Source organism: Physella acuta, unplaced genomic scaffold, assembly GCF_028476545.2.
Source record: "Physella acuta isolate Inbredline_101_S28 unplaced genomic scaffold, ASM2847654v3 ptg000106l, whole genome shotgun sequence".
Lineage (NCBI taxonomy): Eukaryota > Metazoa > Mollusca > Gastropoda > Physidae > Physella > Physella acuta.
This window is the reverse complement of record NW_026731626.1, coordinates 373,871-391,229: the sequence shown is the minus strand read 5'-3', so window position 1 is coordinate 391,229 and position 17,359 is coordinate 373,871. Positions and strand designations below refer to the sequence as shown.

General features: G+C 32.7%; 1 protein-coding gene across 1 annotated transcript; it reads right to left on the bottom strand.

Annotated features, from left to right (window-relative positions):
* Positions 1-1,898: 1,898 nt before the first annotated feature.
* LOC131933169 (FMRFamide receptor-like) lies at positions 1,899-2,867 on the bottom strand. The gene has a single exon (XM_059289964.1). It carries the CDS (start codon positions 2,865-2,867, stop codon positions 1,899-1,901), a length of 969 nt encoding a protein of 322 aa, XP_059145947.1.
* Positions 2,868-17,359: the final 14,492 nt, after the last annotated feature.

The window sequence follows — 17,359 nt, the reverse complement described above, 5'->3', positions numbered from 1 at the left end:
GTTTTTGTATTTCAATATCCTGATAAAATGTTTAAAAAAAATTAATTTATACATTTTTTAAAATAACAAGCTTTTATGTAATAATGGACTAAAAAGTAGATAATAAATTATACACTACTATTCAAATAACTATGAAGAAAAGCGGGAGTCACTTTAGTATCTACTGGAAACCTTTACAAATATTTAGGAAGAGACCCATGCTTTTTTATATAGTTATTTAAATAGCAGTGTATAATTTATTTTCTACTTTTTACTCCATTATTACATAAAAGCTTGTTATTAAAACGTTTTTAATAAATTTTTTTCAGTACTTTAAATTTTTAAAATTTACAATAGAGTTGCATGACTAAAAACCGTTGCGCACTTAATGAACGTGCTGACGCGTGTATAATAGTGCGGAGTAGTTGGATGAGACTACTAATTTGGACACAATTTTAATTAATTCATGAAAAATTAATTAGGCAACCAATTAAGTCAAGTTTAATGTCATATTGCATTGTCTTCATATCTTGACCTACGTACCAACAACGAACCGTATCTGTCAGTTAGAAGTGTCCGTAATTTTGCTAGGGCGTTTCGATCTAGACTGACGACAGACTGACGACAGACAGTGACAGTGAGTTAAATAAAAGCTTGCAAAAAAATAATTCATAAACAAACGTTTTAATAACAAGCTTTTATGTAATAATGCACTAAAAAGTAGAAATAAATTATACACTACTATTTAAATTAATATAAAGAAAAGTGTGGGTCTTTTTAGTACCCATTGGATACCTTTACTAATATTTAGTAATTTATAATTAATTTATAAAAAAATTAATCAGGCGACCAATTAAGTCAAATTGAATGTCACGATGCATAGTCTTTATGTCTTGACCCATGTACCAACTACGAACCGTATCTGTCAAGTAGAAGTGCCTGCAATTTCGCTCCGGCGACTCGATCTAAGACTGACGACTGACGAGGAAGTGAGTTAAATAAAAACTTGTAAAAAGCGAGTCAAATTGTAGTTGGAAATCATTGTAAAGTTATGCCCCAAATAACAAAATAACACTGTTAAGTTAGTTCTGCTATGTAAAAAAAAAACAACAACTCGATTTAGATACCAACAACAAAGCTAAACCGACTAGAGATTTTATGTGAACTTGCAAAATACTGAAATAATATAGGCCTTTCTAAAGTTATATCTCTAAATACATTTTTCACGAATCCGTACCTTCTTTCTTTAGAAACTTATTTTCTAACAACACAAAATTAAATCATCGTCTTAGTTTACCCATCCCATAGCATCGCATACTCTGGTGCCAATTTGTAGAATAACCTCCCTAATAGAATAAAACTAAGTGCAACTGAAAGTATTTTCAAAAGAAAACTTAAGAAAACAACTTTTTTATGAGCTCCTGAACTGCGCTATCTCAAAATTTCTAATTTATCCATTCTATTCTCATTCAATTCTGCTTCTATAACTATGTAAATGCTAATTTTATGTTCCGCATTTTAAAATGGTATTTTACTACTGCATCTATAATATTTAATTGCTATTTTATCAAATGCCGTTGTTATTTTAAAATTAATAACGGCCAATCCGAATAAAATGTCCTTCGTGCCTACTGTTGTTTCAGTTATAAAATAAAGTATTGTTAATATTCCTCTCCTTTGCTGTGGCGAGTGTTGGGAGGGGTGGGGTTGGGGTACTCGTTCCTTGAAAACATAATAATTTGAAAACAGTCGCATTGGCAGGGTAAGGTTTTACACGACACTAATTGGTAAGTTCTAGTATATATAGTTATACTCGTAAATTGAAAAGCTACTGCTTGATTATATACCAATCCTTTATCTTCATGTATTAACTAACAGGATGAAGGAAAAAAGTACTTTACACAACATTCTCTGGACATTTATTTCTTGACAACCAAACAGCACAACATGTCGACCATCATGTTTTTAAAATGGTCGTTCAGTGTGATGTAGACAAGCCAGTTGAGGCAACTGTTTAAGAAATCCAGAGTCTCATTTATCTGATAGTACATGTTGGATATATTACTATCCATTGCAATATCTAGAGTATAGGGCAGCCTTTGGATTTGAGTGAGTGAAAATAGGAAACACACAGCCACTAGGGTTTTAGTAGTTTTGAGAGATGATTTAGTCATTTTAATTGATGCTGTCATGTTAAAGCGACGTTTTCTCACGATAATTAATTTTAGACCAATGGCCGTTGTACCAGCTATAACTATAATCATAGCAACAAGGCTGCATGCATAGTAAAAAATGTTGTCAATCATATCATCCACTATGTTTTTTATTCTTGCAAGATGCATAAAGCATATTTTTCTATTAGCATCATACTTCAAAACGGGTACAAGATTTCGTACAGCATTAACAGCATACACTCCTGTTGTTAATGTAGTGCCTGCTAAAATTATCCACACACGTTTTCTGGTAACAACTTGGCGAAACTCTAAGGGGTAGAAAATAGCGATCAATCGTTCTACAGTTATGTAAACACAAATCACACTACTTGTCTGTGTTGCAAATGCGTACACGCCGTCACTTATTATGCTAAAGTACAACATTATTTCCACAGGCAAAGTATAAGAGCAGTCTACGTCAAGAACTCTGTTCCACAAAGGAGATTTTGTTTTAATCTGTGTCGCTATTCTAGCCGTATCCAGTGTGACTGTAGACACAAGGGTGTCAACAATAGACAAAGTGAACAGAAGGATATCAGAGGATTTGTGCAACCCTCTTCTCTTGAGCACTACACAGCTTAAAACGTTGCCAAAAATTCCAAAAACTCCGATAACTGGGTTGATGATGACTCGCATGTACCATTTCATGACAGTAAAAAGATTTTGGGATTCCATTGATGTAGATAATGACAGTATTCGCGATGTAGAATTACAAATACATAAATTGTATTGGTTAGTATCATTCAAGTCAACAAAATTCGAACCACTACAAAACGACATTTTCCGTTCTGGAAATAATTTTTTAAAATAAAAATTTATTAAATGTTTATTTCGAAATTAAAATATCAATTTATTTTTGTAAGTTCTAATTTATATTACAGGGACTATAAAAATATCTTTACAGTAGCCCCGTGTAAATCTCAATCGTTGTAAGATTAACGAAGCAAGATGCACGAAATTAGATCTGCATGGAAAACGAATTCACAGAAGCATTTAAAAAATGCATCTAAAACTTCAGTTGATTAAAATAATAACTTCTTGGCTGTTCCAATCAAGATACAGTCTTGATTTAATTTCCTTAACTGTCAAAGCAATTTAATAATATCATGCTTTGAAGAATTTGCACTTGTGTTTAAAATGTAAAACGAATGTAAGCAAGAGACGATAAAGATGTAGCTATCAGTCTATCCTGCTCACGAAGTCTAGAGTTGAGATTTTTGTGTGGGATGATAATCTCTGGAAGTTGCCCCCACAGTATGATCTAAACATGATGCATTGTTCAGTTTGGGTTCATATTCTGAAGCGAACGAATTCACCATTCATCAGAAGATCGCAAAAAATGTGCGAGGGTCTTACTGTCAATATGAAGATCTCACTGTCAAACTGATCTCACTTTTATTTTCAGATAACTCACTCTGAGGAAAAATGATAAAAATCCGTGTTATAGCTTGCTTTGAATGCACTAAAATGAGAAAATTATAACAAACGTTTAAAAAATATAATGGTAAAAATGCTGGCCAATAAAGAGATTTCTTTCGTTGTCATTCGGGATGCACTTTTTTGGAAATGTTTGAAATTTATGAAAGAAATCTGTCTATTAGAAAAGAACGAATATTGATTTATAGGACCGGCAAATAAACAACGGTTGTGGAATAGCTGGTCATTGTCCAAGGCTCCACTGGAGAGACAATAATTTGTTCTGGTAGAGGCACTGGACGTTTGTGATTTAAAACACTTAGATGATGGGACAAAGTGAAGTCTGTCTCTTCATCTGCAAAGGTTAGTGCGAATTAATGTAGAAGTAAAATAAAACTCACTTGCTCTTCCGGAGTAGAGTCATTGAAAATAAGTTTCTTATACAGAAGCAGACTACAGCTTGATTCTGACTCAACCTTAAAGTTTAAATAATAAGAGCCGACCGCTGTTGCTAAGTAAACAAAAGTCCTCTATCGGTGTAGTTCAAATTAATCTAAATTGCCATTGCTTAACTCAATTAAAGAATTTGTTAAAACAAATAGCTACTATTATTAAATTAAGTTAATTATAATTGATTGGGGAAGCATTTAGCATGTGACGATACAAAATTTATTTCCTAAATTACATATTTAACGTCAGGTTAATCGGTCTAAATTACACTAATCAATTTTTTAATAGCTGGTTGCCAGCTGTCATTTTTAATTGATTATTGGAAATCTACATATTTAGTCTCGAATCCATTAATTTTTTTCCCACTGGATTAATTGGCGGCGTATAAAAAAATGTAAGATTATTTTGGCCAATATACCCCGGCCTGTAAAGTTAGGAAGGTTCCATTAAGTATTTGTGAGCAGTGTTAATAAAATAAATATGGTTATGAAAACGTTATTGTGTGGTTTTTGTCGGGCTTTCGTAGTGCTTTTGGTAAATAAACAACAAAAAGTAAAAAAAATAATGTTTTCTTTGATTTTATCGCTGAAATGTAAATAACCATGTCTGAACTAGGTCATGTGGTTAAAAAAAGTTAAATTTCATAAAAAATATTTATCTACAACGTTTTGAGTATAAATTTCTATAACTTGGAGCTTTCAGAAGATCGATTACGGAGTTTTCTGTACAAATCAATTACAAAAGTGAAACAAAGGCGACAATTCAGGCTTGTTGAATATGAACAGAAATGTAGCCTTAAATGTAAAAGAAAATTATTTACAAACGAGATAAATGGCCCGTTGAGGGAGAAATACAACGGGCGCTAGGTTAATAGAGATGTCTTTTACTCTAAACCGAAACAAAAACCAAAATCACCAACTCTACTTCAAATTTAACCGTAAACGAAAAATGTCATTGAAAATGGAATTTTATCCAGAATAGGCATTTTAACCGGATTTAACCTTGATCTACACGTAGATACTGTACATTTATTCCAAATATAGTCGCAGTCATACCTTGCACCTAAGCTCAAACTTGACAAAACTCGGATGGAGCCCCCCCCCCCCCCCACACTCCAAAGCACGTCTAACGCCCCCTATTACGAAATAGGCATTATGTAGAAAATATACTTTAACCTGTGTCCGACCCCTATTAATTGTTTAAGCCAGTTTAAGTAATCTTGAACAAAAAGAAGTCTAAAATCTTTGGCTACAACCTACTGACATTGACGTCTATTAGTAGACCTCACATTCACGTCTTCTAGATAGAAGACCTGATGGGAATATTATTAACTTCTTTCAAACCTCTTAGAGTTTCTATCTTGATGCTTCAATCATGTAAATTGTTTAAAGACACACAGGATAAGCACAGATGTCCACTCCACTTTTTGAAATTGTATGTAGTGCAAGTTTATAGCTATCACATACAACAATAGTGTAAAACCACCTCGATCCCCTCAACATTTATGATTTTAAAATAACGCAACAATGGAACATCAAAGGATCTCAAACACTAAATCTCATTTTTTTTCTAAAAAGTAGAAAACTGATTACTGTGGTTTGTCCCATGTGATTTTCATTTGTTTTGAAGATGTCAGTATATATGTGCATTGCTTTATATGGTCAGCATTCCACTTATACTGCTTTATCGGAACAGCTTCCACGCAATCGCTACATTAAGAAAGGTAGAAAATTAATATATCTCAAACAGACAGATAGAAGAACAGACTCTTGAACTAAGAAAAATCTTTTAATTGTGAACATATTAACATAAGCGATCGAGAAGATCGTTCACAGTTAGTTTATATTATGTTTCAGTGCTCGTGGAAGTTTTCTAAATATATTTTGAAACTGCTTTTGCCTGTCTTCATTTTTAAAATGTACTTAGTGTAAAATGGCTAGATGAATTAATTAGTAGACTCGTCTATCTGATTTGTTTTGCCTCCTCTAACAATATAAAGCTTTGCAATGAATTGTTTCTAATGAATAGGTAAAATGTTTTTATTCTCTAACAGGAGGAGATTTTAAGTATAAAAAATAATTAGAACACGTTTATTGTTTGTGTAGAATGAGATGGTTATGTACCGTGAAAGGTGGTATCTATTGAAATGTTATATTACATGAGAGGATAAGGCAACGCTGTCCTATATTCAACTTGACTACCCGTTATTCTTGAATAACCGTGTGTTTCAAGGGTCATCCATATATGGCGTCATGTTTATTTGATGAGTTTTATCTTTCCCCTCCCCTCCCTACTGTCACTTATTATCTCAAAAAACCAGTCCCCACATTAAAAAAGACGTAACACCTAAGACGTTCTCGTCTTTTAAAAACACCGATTTTGGCTGAGCATGGGTCTGACCACACTATCCCTTCATATGCTGAGGTCACAAAAACAGTTCAACTCTATTCTACCTGCCCAGTGTCCGGCCAACTAAGACATGTTTTTGTCTTTTAAAATACTGATTTCATATGCTGACGTCAAAGGTGAACTCTACACCTACCCAACTCTACTTCACCTGCCCAGTGTTCCACCAAGTCTCAGGCAGCATGTTTTTAATCGTTAAAAAAAGATTCAGGCCGAGAATGGGTCAGACCACACTATCCCTTCATATGATTTTATTTTTAATAATTAATTTTGCTTTGAACTAGATTCTAGATTTTAGATCTAGGATTGACTTTCCTTTCGTCCGACAGCTTATCTGTAGATATAGAGAAATTTTTTGTATACTCAAATTAAAAGAACTGTTGAAAATTTATAATAAAATTAACAAAAGGACCTATCGTTAAAGCTGTAGCCGACAGAAAATTAGCTTTATAATGCTTTAAACTTTTTAAATGGGCAACAAAATCTTCGATGGAAGCCGCAGTTATTGTTATAAGAAGTAAATAAATCATGTGACGTCACTATAAGTAAAGTCATTGTTCTGAACTTTTATAATTAAAGTGGTGTATCTACCAATGAATATATCAATAAATTAATGAATGTCTTTAAATACATTTGTAATTAACAGTTTGGTAAAAAAGAACATTATTCTATACCTAAATCCGTATTTTACAGCTCTACACATAGTGCAGATTCTCTCTCGTAACCAAACTGACAATCAACAAAACAAATAAACAAACAAACAAACAAATAAATATACACACTTGTTAACAAACTTGAGGTTTAGTAGTTGAGTTAGATTGAGCTGTTTCTATTATTATACACTGACGATAAGCCACGTTGATTGTTAACTAGTCTTTATTCAGCCATCATGACGGAACAGGAACAGGAAGCCACCAGACATAAACAAGGGACATCACCCAAAACAACATTATAAATATAAGACTAATACAAGAAGAGTGAGTTCCCTTGACTTCACAATTCTCAATATATTACAGTAGTATATGGATAGATAGATAGATAGATTTAAACTCGTGATTACTCATAAGAAAACATTCCGCTAATCGCGTTTTGATTTTATTGTGAATTAACAGTAGAAGCAATCTTGGAGGGTGACCGGGGCTATTCCATTTCCTACTTGAAAAACAAAAAGTTAAAAAATCTGGCATTCCATGCATCGGATAAGCAGAAACAGTTTGTGGTGAGTAGCAAAGTATTAGTTTCGGCTTTGAAAATTGCGTACGTTTCATAGCGTACGTTTTGATAAGTAGATCTGTAGATCTAATTCAAATTTGAACGAAACAGTTCATTTTTGTATATTCTTAAGTAAGATGACACTATTAGTTTTGTGTACTTTCGCAGTTTAAACATGTGACCTCATGGTTTTTTTTTTTTGCGTTCTTGTCAGAACGATAATCACTTTTCCACTTGCATATTAAAAGTGTGCTTCGGCATTCGAATATACATTTATTTTTATTTTCCTTCTTTAAATAAAATTTATATTTAAAACATCCAACATTATTATCAACGTCGTTATATAAACTATAGGCAATGCAGAAAATTGCTAGATCTGTAACTACAGACTATTTTAAATTTTAAGTTCCTGAAGTTATTTTTTAACAACAAAGGTAAAGCAAGGAAACAAAACATTTGTTTTTTTTAGAGTTTATTCAGATTTTATGCTACTACACAAAGATCTACTTCACATTCATAAACATAGTGTTTCAGTGAAAACATTGCAAGCATTACGATAAAAATAAACGAAAGAAAAGCACAGGCAACACATTTAAGAATTTAAATAGATTATATTGATTTGTATCTTTAAAAACAAACAGAATGTGCAATACAGAAAAATGGAGCATTGACATTTCTTCTTTTCTTGGCGTGTTTCAATATAAAGCTTTTTTTAGTTTTCATCATCTAAAATTTTTTTTGCTAAATCAATTGCATAGTGCACGCGCGGACGTGCGGCGCCAAAACTGCCAATGACAAAACGACACCGTCAAAACGACCTCGACAAATCGGTCCCGACATAAGAGCCCTGTTATAATAAATAGTATGTTTTAATTTAAGGGTCATCTATCTATGACTTCCATAAATGAGTTGGTTATAGGCCATTCCAACTCATTGTGTGCGGAGAGGGGTCCATGCTGTACATTCCAACCTGAAGTATGCTTGTAGGTTATCAAAAGAAAATGTCGTTATCCTGTAAACGTCAGGTATATCATACATTTACACTTTGTGGTCGCTTTATGACGGGGTCATATTAACGGGGCCGTTTTGACGGGGTCAATTTGTCCCGGGCCGTATTGACGGTGCACCCATATTGCATGTTGTAAAACTAGTAGAATTGAATTCATATAGTTGTGTTTGGTATTAAAATACACGTATAATTAAATAAATGGCATTTTTAATTTATGAGTTTTTGAATCTTTATATCAGTTTAGGAAAGCGTATACGAATGTTGTAAAATAGCATAAACATACACAGGATAGAAATAATAAACAAAATAAAGTGTATTAGTACTGGCCTATCAAATGATAGACGTATAGTAAAAAGCTACTGCTTTTTAAATTAATATACCTATCAATACCTTTTTTTTCTTGTGATAAATAGAAAAGATGGGTTAAAGAGAAAGAGGATTAAAGTTATTCTTGTGACGTTTGTTTCTTGACATGCTAACAGCACAACATCTCGACAATCATATTCTGCAGCTGATTGTTCAGTGTGATGTAGACAATCCAGTTGAGGCCACTGTTTAAGTAATCCAGAGTCTCGTTTATCAGGTAGTACATGTTGTATATATCATCATCTATTTCAATTCCCACCATGTATGGGATTTTCTTTATTTGAATGAGTGAGAAAAGTCCGCACACAGCCACTAGGGTTTTAGTAGTTTTGAGAGATGATTTAGTCAGCTTAATTGATGTTGTCATGATGGAGCGACGTCTTCTCACGATGATTAGTTTGAGACCGATGGCCGTTGTACCAGCTACAACAACAATCAAGGCAAGAATGCTGCATGTATATGTAAAAATGGTGTCCATTAAGATATCCGCCAAGTTTGGTATTCGCTTGATGCGTAGAATGCAGATGTTTCTACTGACATCATATTCAATTAATACTACCAGGTTCCTTACGACAAAAACAGCATTGACAGTTATTGCTAGTATAGTGCCTGTTAAAATTATCCACACACGTTTTCTAGTGACAATTTGGCGAAACTTTAAGGGAAAGAAAATAGCAATAAATCGTTCTACTGTTATGTAAACACAAATCATACTACTCGTCTGTGTTGCAAATGCAAAAATACCGTCAAATATTATGCTAAAATACAACACGCTTTCCCCAATCATTTTATATCTATAATCAACCGCTAGTTCTCTTTTCTCTAAAATGAATTTCATTTGAAACTGTTCTACGATTCTTGCAATATCAAGCGTTACAACCAAAAGGAGGATATCAACAATAGACAAAGTGAAAAGAAGGATGTTTGATGATTTATGCAACCCTCTCCGTTTGAGTACTACACAGCTTAAAATGTTGCCGAAGATTCCACAAACTCCAATAATTGGGTTGATGATGACTCTTAGGTACCATTCCATGGCGGTGAAAATACTCAGGAGTTCCGAAGATGGTAAAGATAACATAGATCTAGAAGTAGTTGTAAAATTCCACAGATATAAATCATTTGGCGAAGTGAAAGTAGAGTCGGCAAATCTCGAACTGTCTGACATTTCTCTAGTTAGAAATAAACACCGTTTTGTTGCAAATATTTGGGTAAGTAATCTATATGAGATTTAAAAAAAAAACAGACTACAATATCAAAGGTTTTAAAACTAAAAACTGAAGATCCCAATGGTGAATGGAGGACCTCACTGTCACTATCGTCTCTCGTTCAATGCGAGATGGTCGACTGTGGAAAGTCAAGGAACGTGTTATAATAATAATATAATAATGGTGACCTTGTAAATTTATACCAATTTTCGCTTTACCATACGATCTAGACGTATAAGTGAGCTAAATCTGTGCCTAGGAAATAAATTCTTTTTGTCATGAGATGCTGAACTCGTCTAAAGTAAGAAACCGATGGGTCAGTTTTATCTGGCTATCCAACTCAGACTAAAGAACAAATTGTTCCTGACCGAGATTCTAAGACCTAGGTACGACTTCGATAATAAGGTGTAAGACCTAGCTAATCGACACCAAGTTGAGTTTCTAGTATATCATCTTACCTCACATTTGTAGGATTAAAGTCCTTATATCACAGTCGCGTGTAGCATATACTCACACAAATACGGTAACTGATAAAGCTTTATAACATAATTTTATGTAATGGGATGTATAACAGCTTATAATAATCTCTTAATCTATACATCTTTATACACGTCAAAATTTTACTTTTGATTTATAGCCAACTTAATTATTATGACGTCTAACAATCGTCAAATTTTAAGGTAGCATGAAATGTCAATTTTCAAGTTAATTATAAAGTTTAAGAAAAGAATAATTTGCTGTTATTACTGTACATTATGTATAATTAATATGAGAAAAGTTTTGCATGATCCTGCTCATCACTTAGTTATTTAATGACTAAAATAAACGTCAGATTAATTGGGTTAAATTAACCTAATTAAGAGTTGATAGCTGGTTGCCATTTTTAATATTTAATTCCAATGTTAATGGGATATTATTATTTTTTTTAAAAACTATTTAAACATTCTTTTGAGATGTTTCGTCTACGGGAATCAATCGTTTAAAAATAGTTGTAAAAATATGCGTGCAATATGTATGTAATTTGATTTACACTTGCGGTAGTTAGGTATGAAATCTCTATAGTGTAGGTATGACTACTGGAAAAGATAAGCGTACGTGCCTATAGAGCATTAAGCAACTAGAGAAAAACCCTATAGACTAATGAAGTGAAATACATACTAAACTAGTAAGACTGGTTGACTGTTTTAAAGTGTAAAGATTTTAAAATATGAAGTGTTGTTAATAGATCTCGTCTATAAATACGTCATACAATAACGTCATACAATAACGTCATACAATAACGTCATACATTAACGTCACCCGCACTTCCATCATTTAAAATGTTGAAATCACGCCGTAATAGAATTGGAAAGTCTATGTAATCATACTTAATAAAAAAAAAATAAACATGGCAACCGATAAAATTTTTACTACGTTAAAAAAAAAAATTATACTCGTTTTGGAACCATCGACTACACATATTTTCATATTTTAGTATTGAATATAAGCCGTTGAAAAGCCGTTTAAAATATTTTATCAATGTAAATATTTAAAAAAAAAACCGCCCTCAACCCCTCAATGAAAATCACAACAATTGTTTTCCATGATAAAATACACAGCGGTCAACGGGGTATAGCATTGTAGTTTATTTATATGAAATAATATAACATTCCCTATCAACACAACTCCCTGCTTCTACTAATCCAAATTAAAAACTAAAGTGTTAGCTAAATTAGTATTATATTTCTAGTAATTATTTATTTGAATTTTTCTAACATTCATGAAACAGGAAGTCCTTTTGAACTTATTTATTAAATTTTCTAAAATATTCAATTTTGGTTGAACAATATTATTTCTGGCAACAAACATCTTGAACCAGCTCTACCAGCCTCTCCTCCATCCACACACAGGTAGTGATTTTATTTCTTTCTTGCCACCTCTTTTCTAGCACTATGTTGCCAATAAATGCATTAACTTTAGTCCTTAATTAGTGATGACTACTCGAATATCTTATTAGTTTATTGTGTAACGTTTTCTATGGAGTAGTATTTTTTCAGCCTTTTTTTTCACCAGGGGACACTTGAAATTTTCGGTTGACTGAGTTGTCGGGGGGGGGGGGGGGGGAGTCGACAAAATTGTCCGGGGGGGGGGATGGGGCTGACTAGATTGTCCGGGGAAAGGGGGCGGACATTGGTAAAAGTAAATATTTTCTATATTAATTCCACTTTATTCGAAGAGAGAGAGAGGGGGATCAATGCAAGAAGCTCTGCTTTGGTAACGAATGTATAAAAAAGGCGAAAACAACAATCGGTGCATTAGAAGTGGGTCAAAATTGGGTTTCAAGATTTGCCCCCAACAGGCTAACAGAAGGACATGCGATGTGAGTAGAAGGTTAGGTTCGTGAACAAAATACCACAAGTACATTTACAGTATGTTGTATTCGTTAATTAAGTACAATTGGTAGTATATGATGGCCTACATTTTAAAACTTACCTCTCATTGCTTTAATTGTTATAAAAACATTTGTTTAATCAGTTGATGAATAAATCAACCTATCTGTCCTATTGGTTTAGTACCACCTAATTTGTTTAGACCCTCTGGTTAATTGTTTTAGATTTGTTTAGACCCACCAGTAGGATTTGTTTAGACCCCTCTGTAGGATTTGTTTAGACACCTCTGTAGGATTTGTTTAGATGCGTAAAACGCTGAACTTTAGATACATTTAAATTTAGAATTTATCAACTTTTGAGCGATTTCCGATAACAGGAAGTGGAACTTTTTCTACTTTGAATTTTTCAAAAGCCTATAACTTGAGTACTATTTCAGATAGATAAATGAAATTTCACATGTAAGTTAAAGATCTAACTCTCTGCTTTCCATAAAATTTTGAGTAATTTCTGTCAGAGTTTCTTCCAGGCATCTCTTCGGGGGAAGAGAACGAAATGAAATTTATATAATTTATATAGAAAATATATACTTTTAACAGTGTCCGCCCCCCCCCCCCGAAGAAAGTCTACCCCCCCCTAAAAATTTCAAGTGCCCCCCCCCCCCCCCCCCCCCCCTTGGAGAAAAAAGTCTGGATTCTGTTGACCAGAAGTAGTAATTTTTGCTATTTCCGATTTCTCAAAAAACGCATGTAAATTTATAAAGTACTAATAATATTCCGCACTATTATGCACATTTTATTTGGCGTTCACTTGGTGTGCAGTTCTTTTTTTCTACGAGATTTTATTCTACTTTAAAAAGTTTAAGTATTTAAAATGGATTAAAAATAATGTCTATATCCCGAGTTCCCATCCCCCATTGTTTCATATAAGAATATTCGAGAAAGTTTAGGGGAGATTACTCCCGATTTATTACGAAATATAACACATTTCCCCCTATTTCTAACACTTTATTATGTGTACTTCCGTTCTGAAAAAAACTGCATTCTCATAAGCTTTCCTATCAACAATCAGAAACCTGGAACAGTTATTTTTAATAAAATGGTACAGAACAGTTATCCTCAACATAGTTATTAGAGTTTTTAGAATTGTTAGCATAATTTTAGGCTGTGTTGTGTTGAAAAGGTGAAGATTTTACAAATTTTCAAACATCTTTCTCTTCACTTTGTGAATTGTTCATTCACAAACGTTAACTTAACTTATGGGCACTACACAAGCTTGTGACGTCTTGGGAGTCATGTTACAATACTCGGCCTATATCTGTACGTTTGTATATTGCTGCAGGGCGATGCTTACAAATGGTTTTAATTACTGTACTTATAAGAAAATTATAATGCGAAAAATTCAAACAATAAACAAAAAAAAAAATTAAACAACAACAACAACAACAAAACTGATGACTTAAAATAATGTTATATTTTGTATAATGATTTGTTATTTATTACTAAGTTATTGATTACTTTATAAAAGCAATGTAATTTTAAAACAATCCATTAAATTAGAGAATAATTATTGTTAAGATTTCAATGTTTTATAGCCTACCTCTGATATATTCTTTTAAATTTGTTGAGGAGTGGGGGTGTACTTATATTTCAAGTGGTGCAGACGCTGATTTAATTAAACTATTTTTCAGCATAAATTATATAATTTCTCATCTCGTGGGAGCTATTTATTTTTGAAATACCTTTACTTCATTTTGAAAAGAAAACCTATTGATTTTTACAATATTCTTGTAAAGATGTAGCATTAACATCCACAAAAGGAATTTATATAAGCTTAAACTATTTACTGTTAGCACATTATCATACAAACTGGCGCAAACGACATTGAACGTTTCACATGAAATGTATATTTGATTGTTCATAAATTTTGTATTATTGACGGAGTTAACATGCAATAACGTTAAACACTACAAAAATAAGACGAGAAATAAAAGCCTTTGTCAATGAACATTTCTTCTGTTTATACTTTATTGTACTGTGCTACATAACATCCATACATATATGAAACAGAACAACAGAAATAAAATGAATAAAATAAAATCTTCTTTGAATGTTCTCTCTGAAAATGGGAAGCAAGCATACAATAGTGATTTCTTGTTTTTTTTTTCACTTTATTACTGATTTACATTTGTTTAAAAACAATATTAATAATAAATGTTATATTATTCAAATACAGTTAGCTTGATTATTTGTTATATATATATATATATATATATATATATATATATATATATATATATATATATATATATATATATATATATATATATATATATACATATATATTGCCTTGTTTAGGGCTATGCATAATGGGTGTCCGTAAAATATACATAGTTTAAGTGCGATAGTCTTTTTAAATATTCTAATTGATGTAAAACACAACTGTGAAGCTATTACAATCAGATTGTAATAAAATTGTACAAACAATAATTTCTGTTTTTGTAATTTAACCCTAGATATTGTATTAACATAGCCCCTCCTCTGAGCGGCGCCCGGGTGGCGGTAGCACGTCCGTTGAGTATGCGTCACATTGGTGCGGATATTCCTCCATCGCTGCAGGATATAGAGCACGCAATGTTCTAGCGCGAACCTCATTTGAATAATAAATAAATAAATTATTAAACCAAATGTAAAAAAAAATAGCAATGATTTACAGCTTTGAGATTTCTCTCTGCCCACATTATGGGTGGGAATATTTTAAAAAATGGACAACGAATGCTTAGGTTGAGTACCCATTACATTTGAGTGATTAGCTAACGCGCTATCATATTGGCTAAAAACTAACACATAAATCGGTGAAAATATTTTGTATTATGTAGCATACTCTCCATAATCATAAGTAAAATCTTGTGTTAATTAAATTATATCCTAATTTAACCTATTCCAATGTTACAACGAACAATGATATCATTAAAGCTACAACCGAAATTTAATGATGAATTAAAACACAATGATAATTGTGTTTTTATAGTGCTAAATATCAGAATTTACAATCGGGTTTCTCCGACAGACCTAACAGAAATAACAAATGGATGAAGTCTATTTATCTCTTGTAAAATCAAATTAAATAATTGATGTTAGTGTTCGAACCTAACAGAAACAACAGTTATATCATTAGAGCTATTGTCGAAAGGTAATAATGATTTGCAAGTGACAAAAAATGAACACATGACAGGCATAATTTATTTTACAGCTGATCATGCTGGCACAGTAATGTCACTGCTGACCTTTGCCCTGACCCATGACCTAAATTCGATTCCGTTTCAAGTTCTCTGCTTCTTACACGCTGTCAGCGTTTCTTCCAGGCATCTCTTCGGGGGGGGGGGGGGGGGGGGGGGCTAAGTATATATTTTTTATATACATTCTTATTCGTTCGGGGGGGGGGGGGGGGCGGTAGTCTTGCTAAGAAAGAAAGTCTACCGCCCCCTCCGAAGGAAATGGAATTTATATAGATAATATATGCTTTTAACAGTGTTCCCCCCCCCCCCCGAAAATTTTGATTGCCCCCCCCCCCCCCCGGAGAAAACAGACTGGAAGAAACACTGCACGCTGTCATTATATACGTAGATATAGATAAAGAAAACGTGAACTTAAAATTATTAACACGATGTTTTTATACCTAATATATAAAGTTCAATTCTGTATGCATGTATGTTTGTAAAATGTTTGTCGTGGATTACAAAGCAATATAAGAAAAACGAAAAAAAAAACGATACTTGCTTGGATTCAAGTGTAAGATTATTAAAGTGCTCATGTCTAAACGTATGAGTTAAAAAATAATTAATATTGTAAGTCTTTAAAAACAATTTTCAATTTATATACTAAGAACAATAATTTTCAATTATGAATATTACCTAAAATTAAAAAAAAGAAGTGTTTTAACGTTTATAAAATTTATAAAATTGTGTCTGAAATGTATTAACATTTTGTCCTTTAGCTCTCATTACGTCCCTTGATTTGGAAAGCACAGTTACTTCCCTTTAAAGAACAGGCGATTCCGCGTTTGAGTTTTGATTTGGTTCATTTTTGTTCTTTCTTTTTCGTTTTCGTTTGTGTTTTTTCTTTGGGTTTGTGTTTGTATTTGTGTTTGTGGTTGGTTTTGTGTTTTCGTTTCTGTTTTTGGTTGTGTTCGAGTTTGTGTTATCGTTTGTATTTTTGTTTGCGTTTATGTTATGTTTACTTTTTTTGTATTTTGGTTTTGGTTGGTTATGGTTTAAGTGGTCGATGCCGGGTATATGCTTATTAATAAACACACATTTAATGTTCCTTTACAGATAGGTTTCAGAAAGCTTTTTTATAGACACCTGCACCAAACTACAAAAAGATATACAATTTTATATAATACTAGCCTTCCCGGTTTGTGTTGTGTTGTGTTCGTGTTGTGTTTGTGTTTGTGTTTGTGTTTGTGTAGTGTTTGTGTAGTGTTTGTGTTGTGTTTAAATGTTGTGTTTGTGTTGTGTTTGTGTTGTGTTTGTGTTGTGTTGTGTTTGTGTTGTGTTTGTGTTGTGTTTGTGTTGTGTTTGTGTTGTGTTGTGTTTGTGTTGTGTGTTTGTGTTGTGTGTTTGTGTTGTGTTTGTGTTGTGTTTGTGTTGTGTTTGTGTTGTGTTTGTGTTGTGTTTGTGTTGTGTTTGTGTTGTGTTTGTGTTGTGTTTGTTTTGTGTTTGTGTTGTGTTGT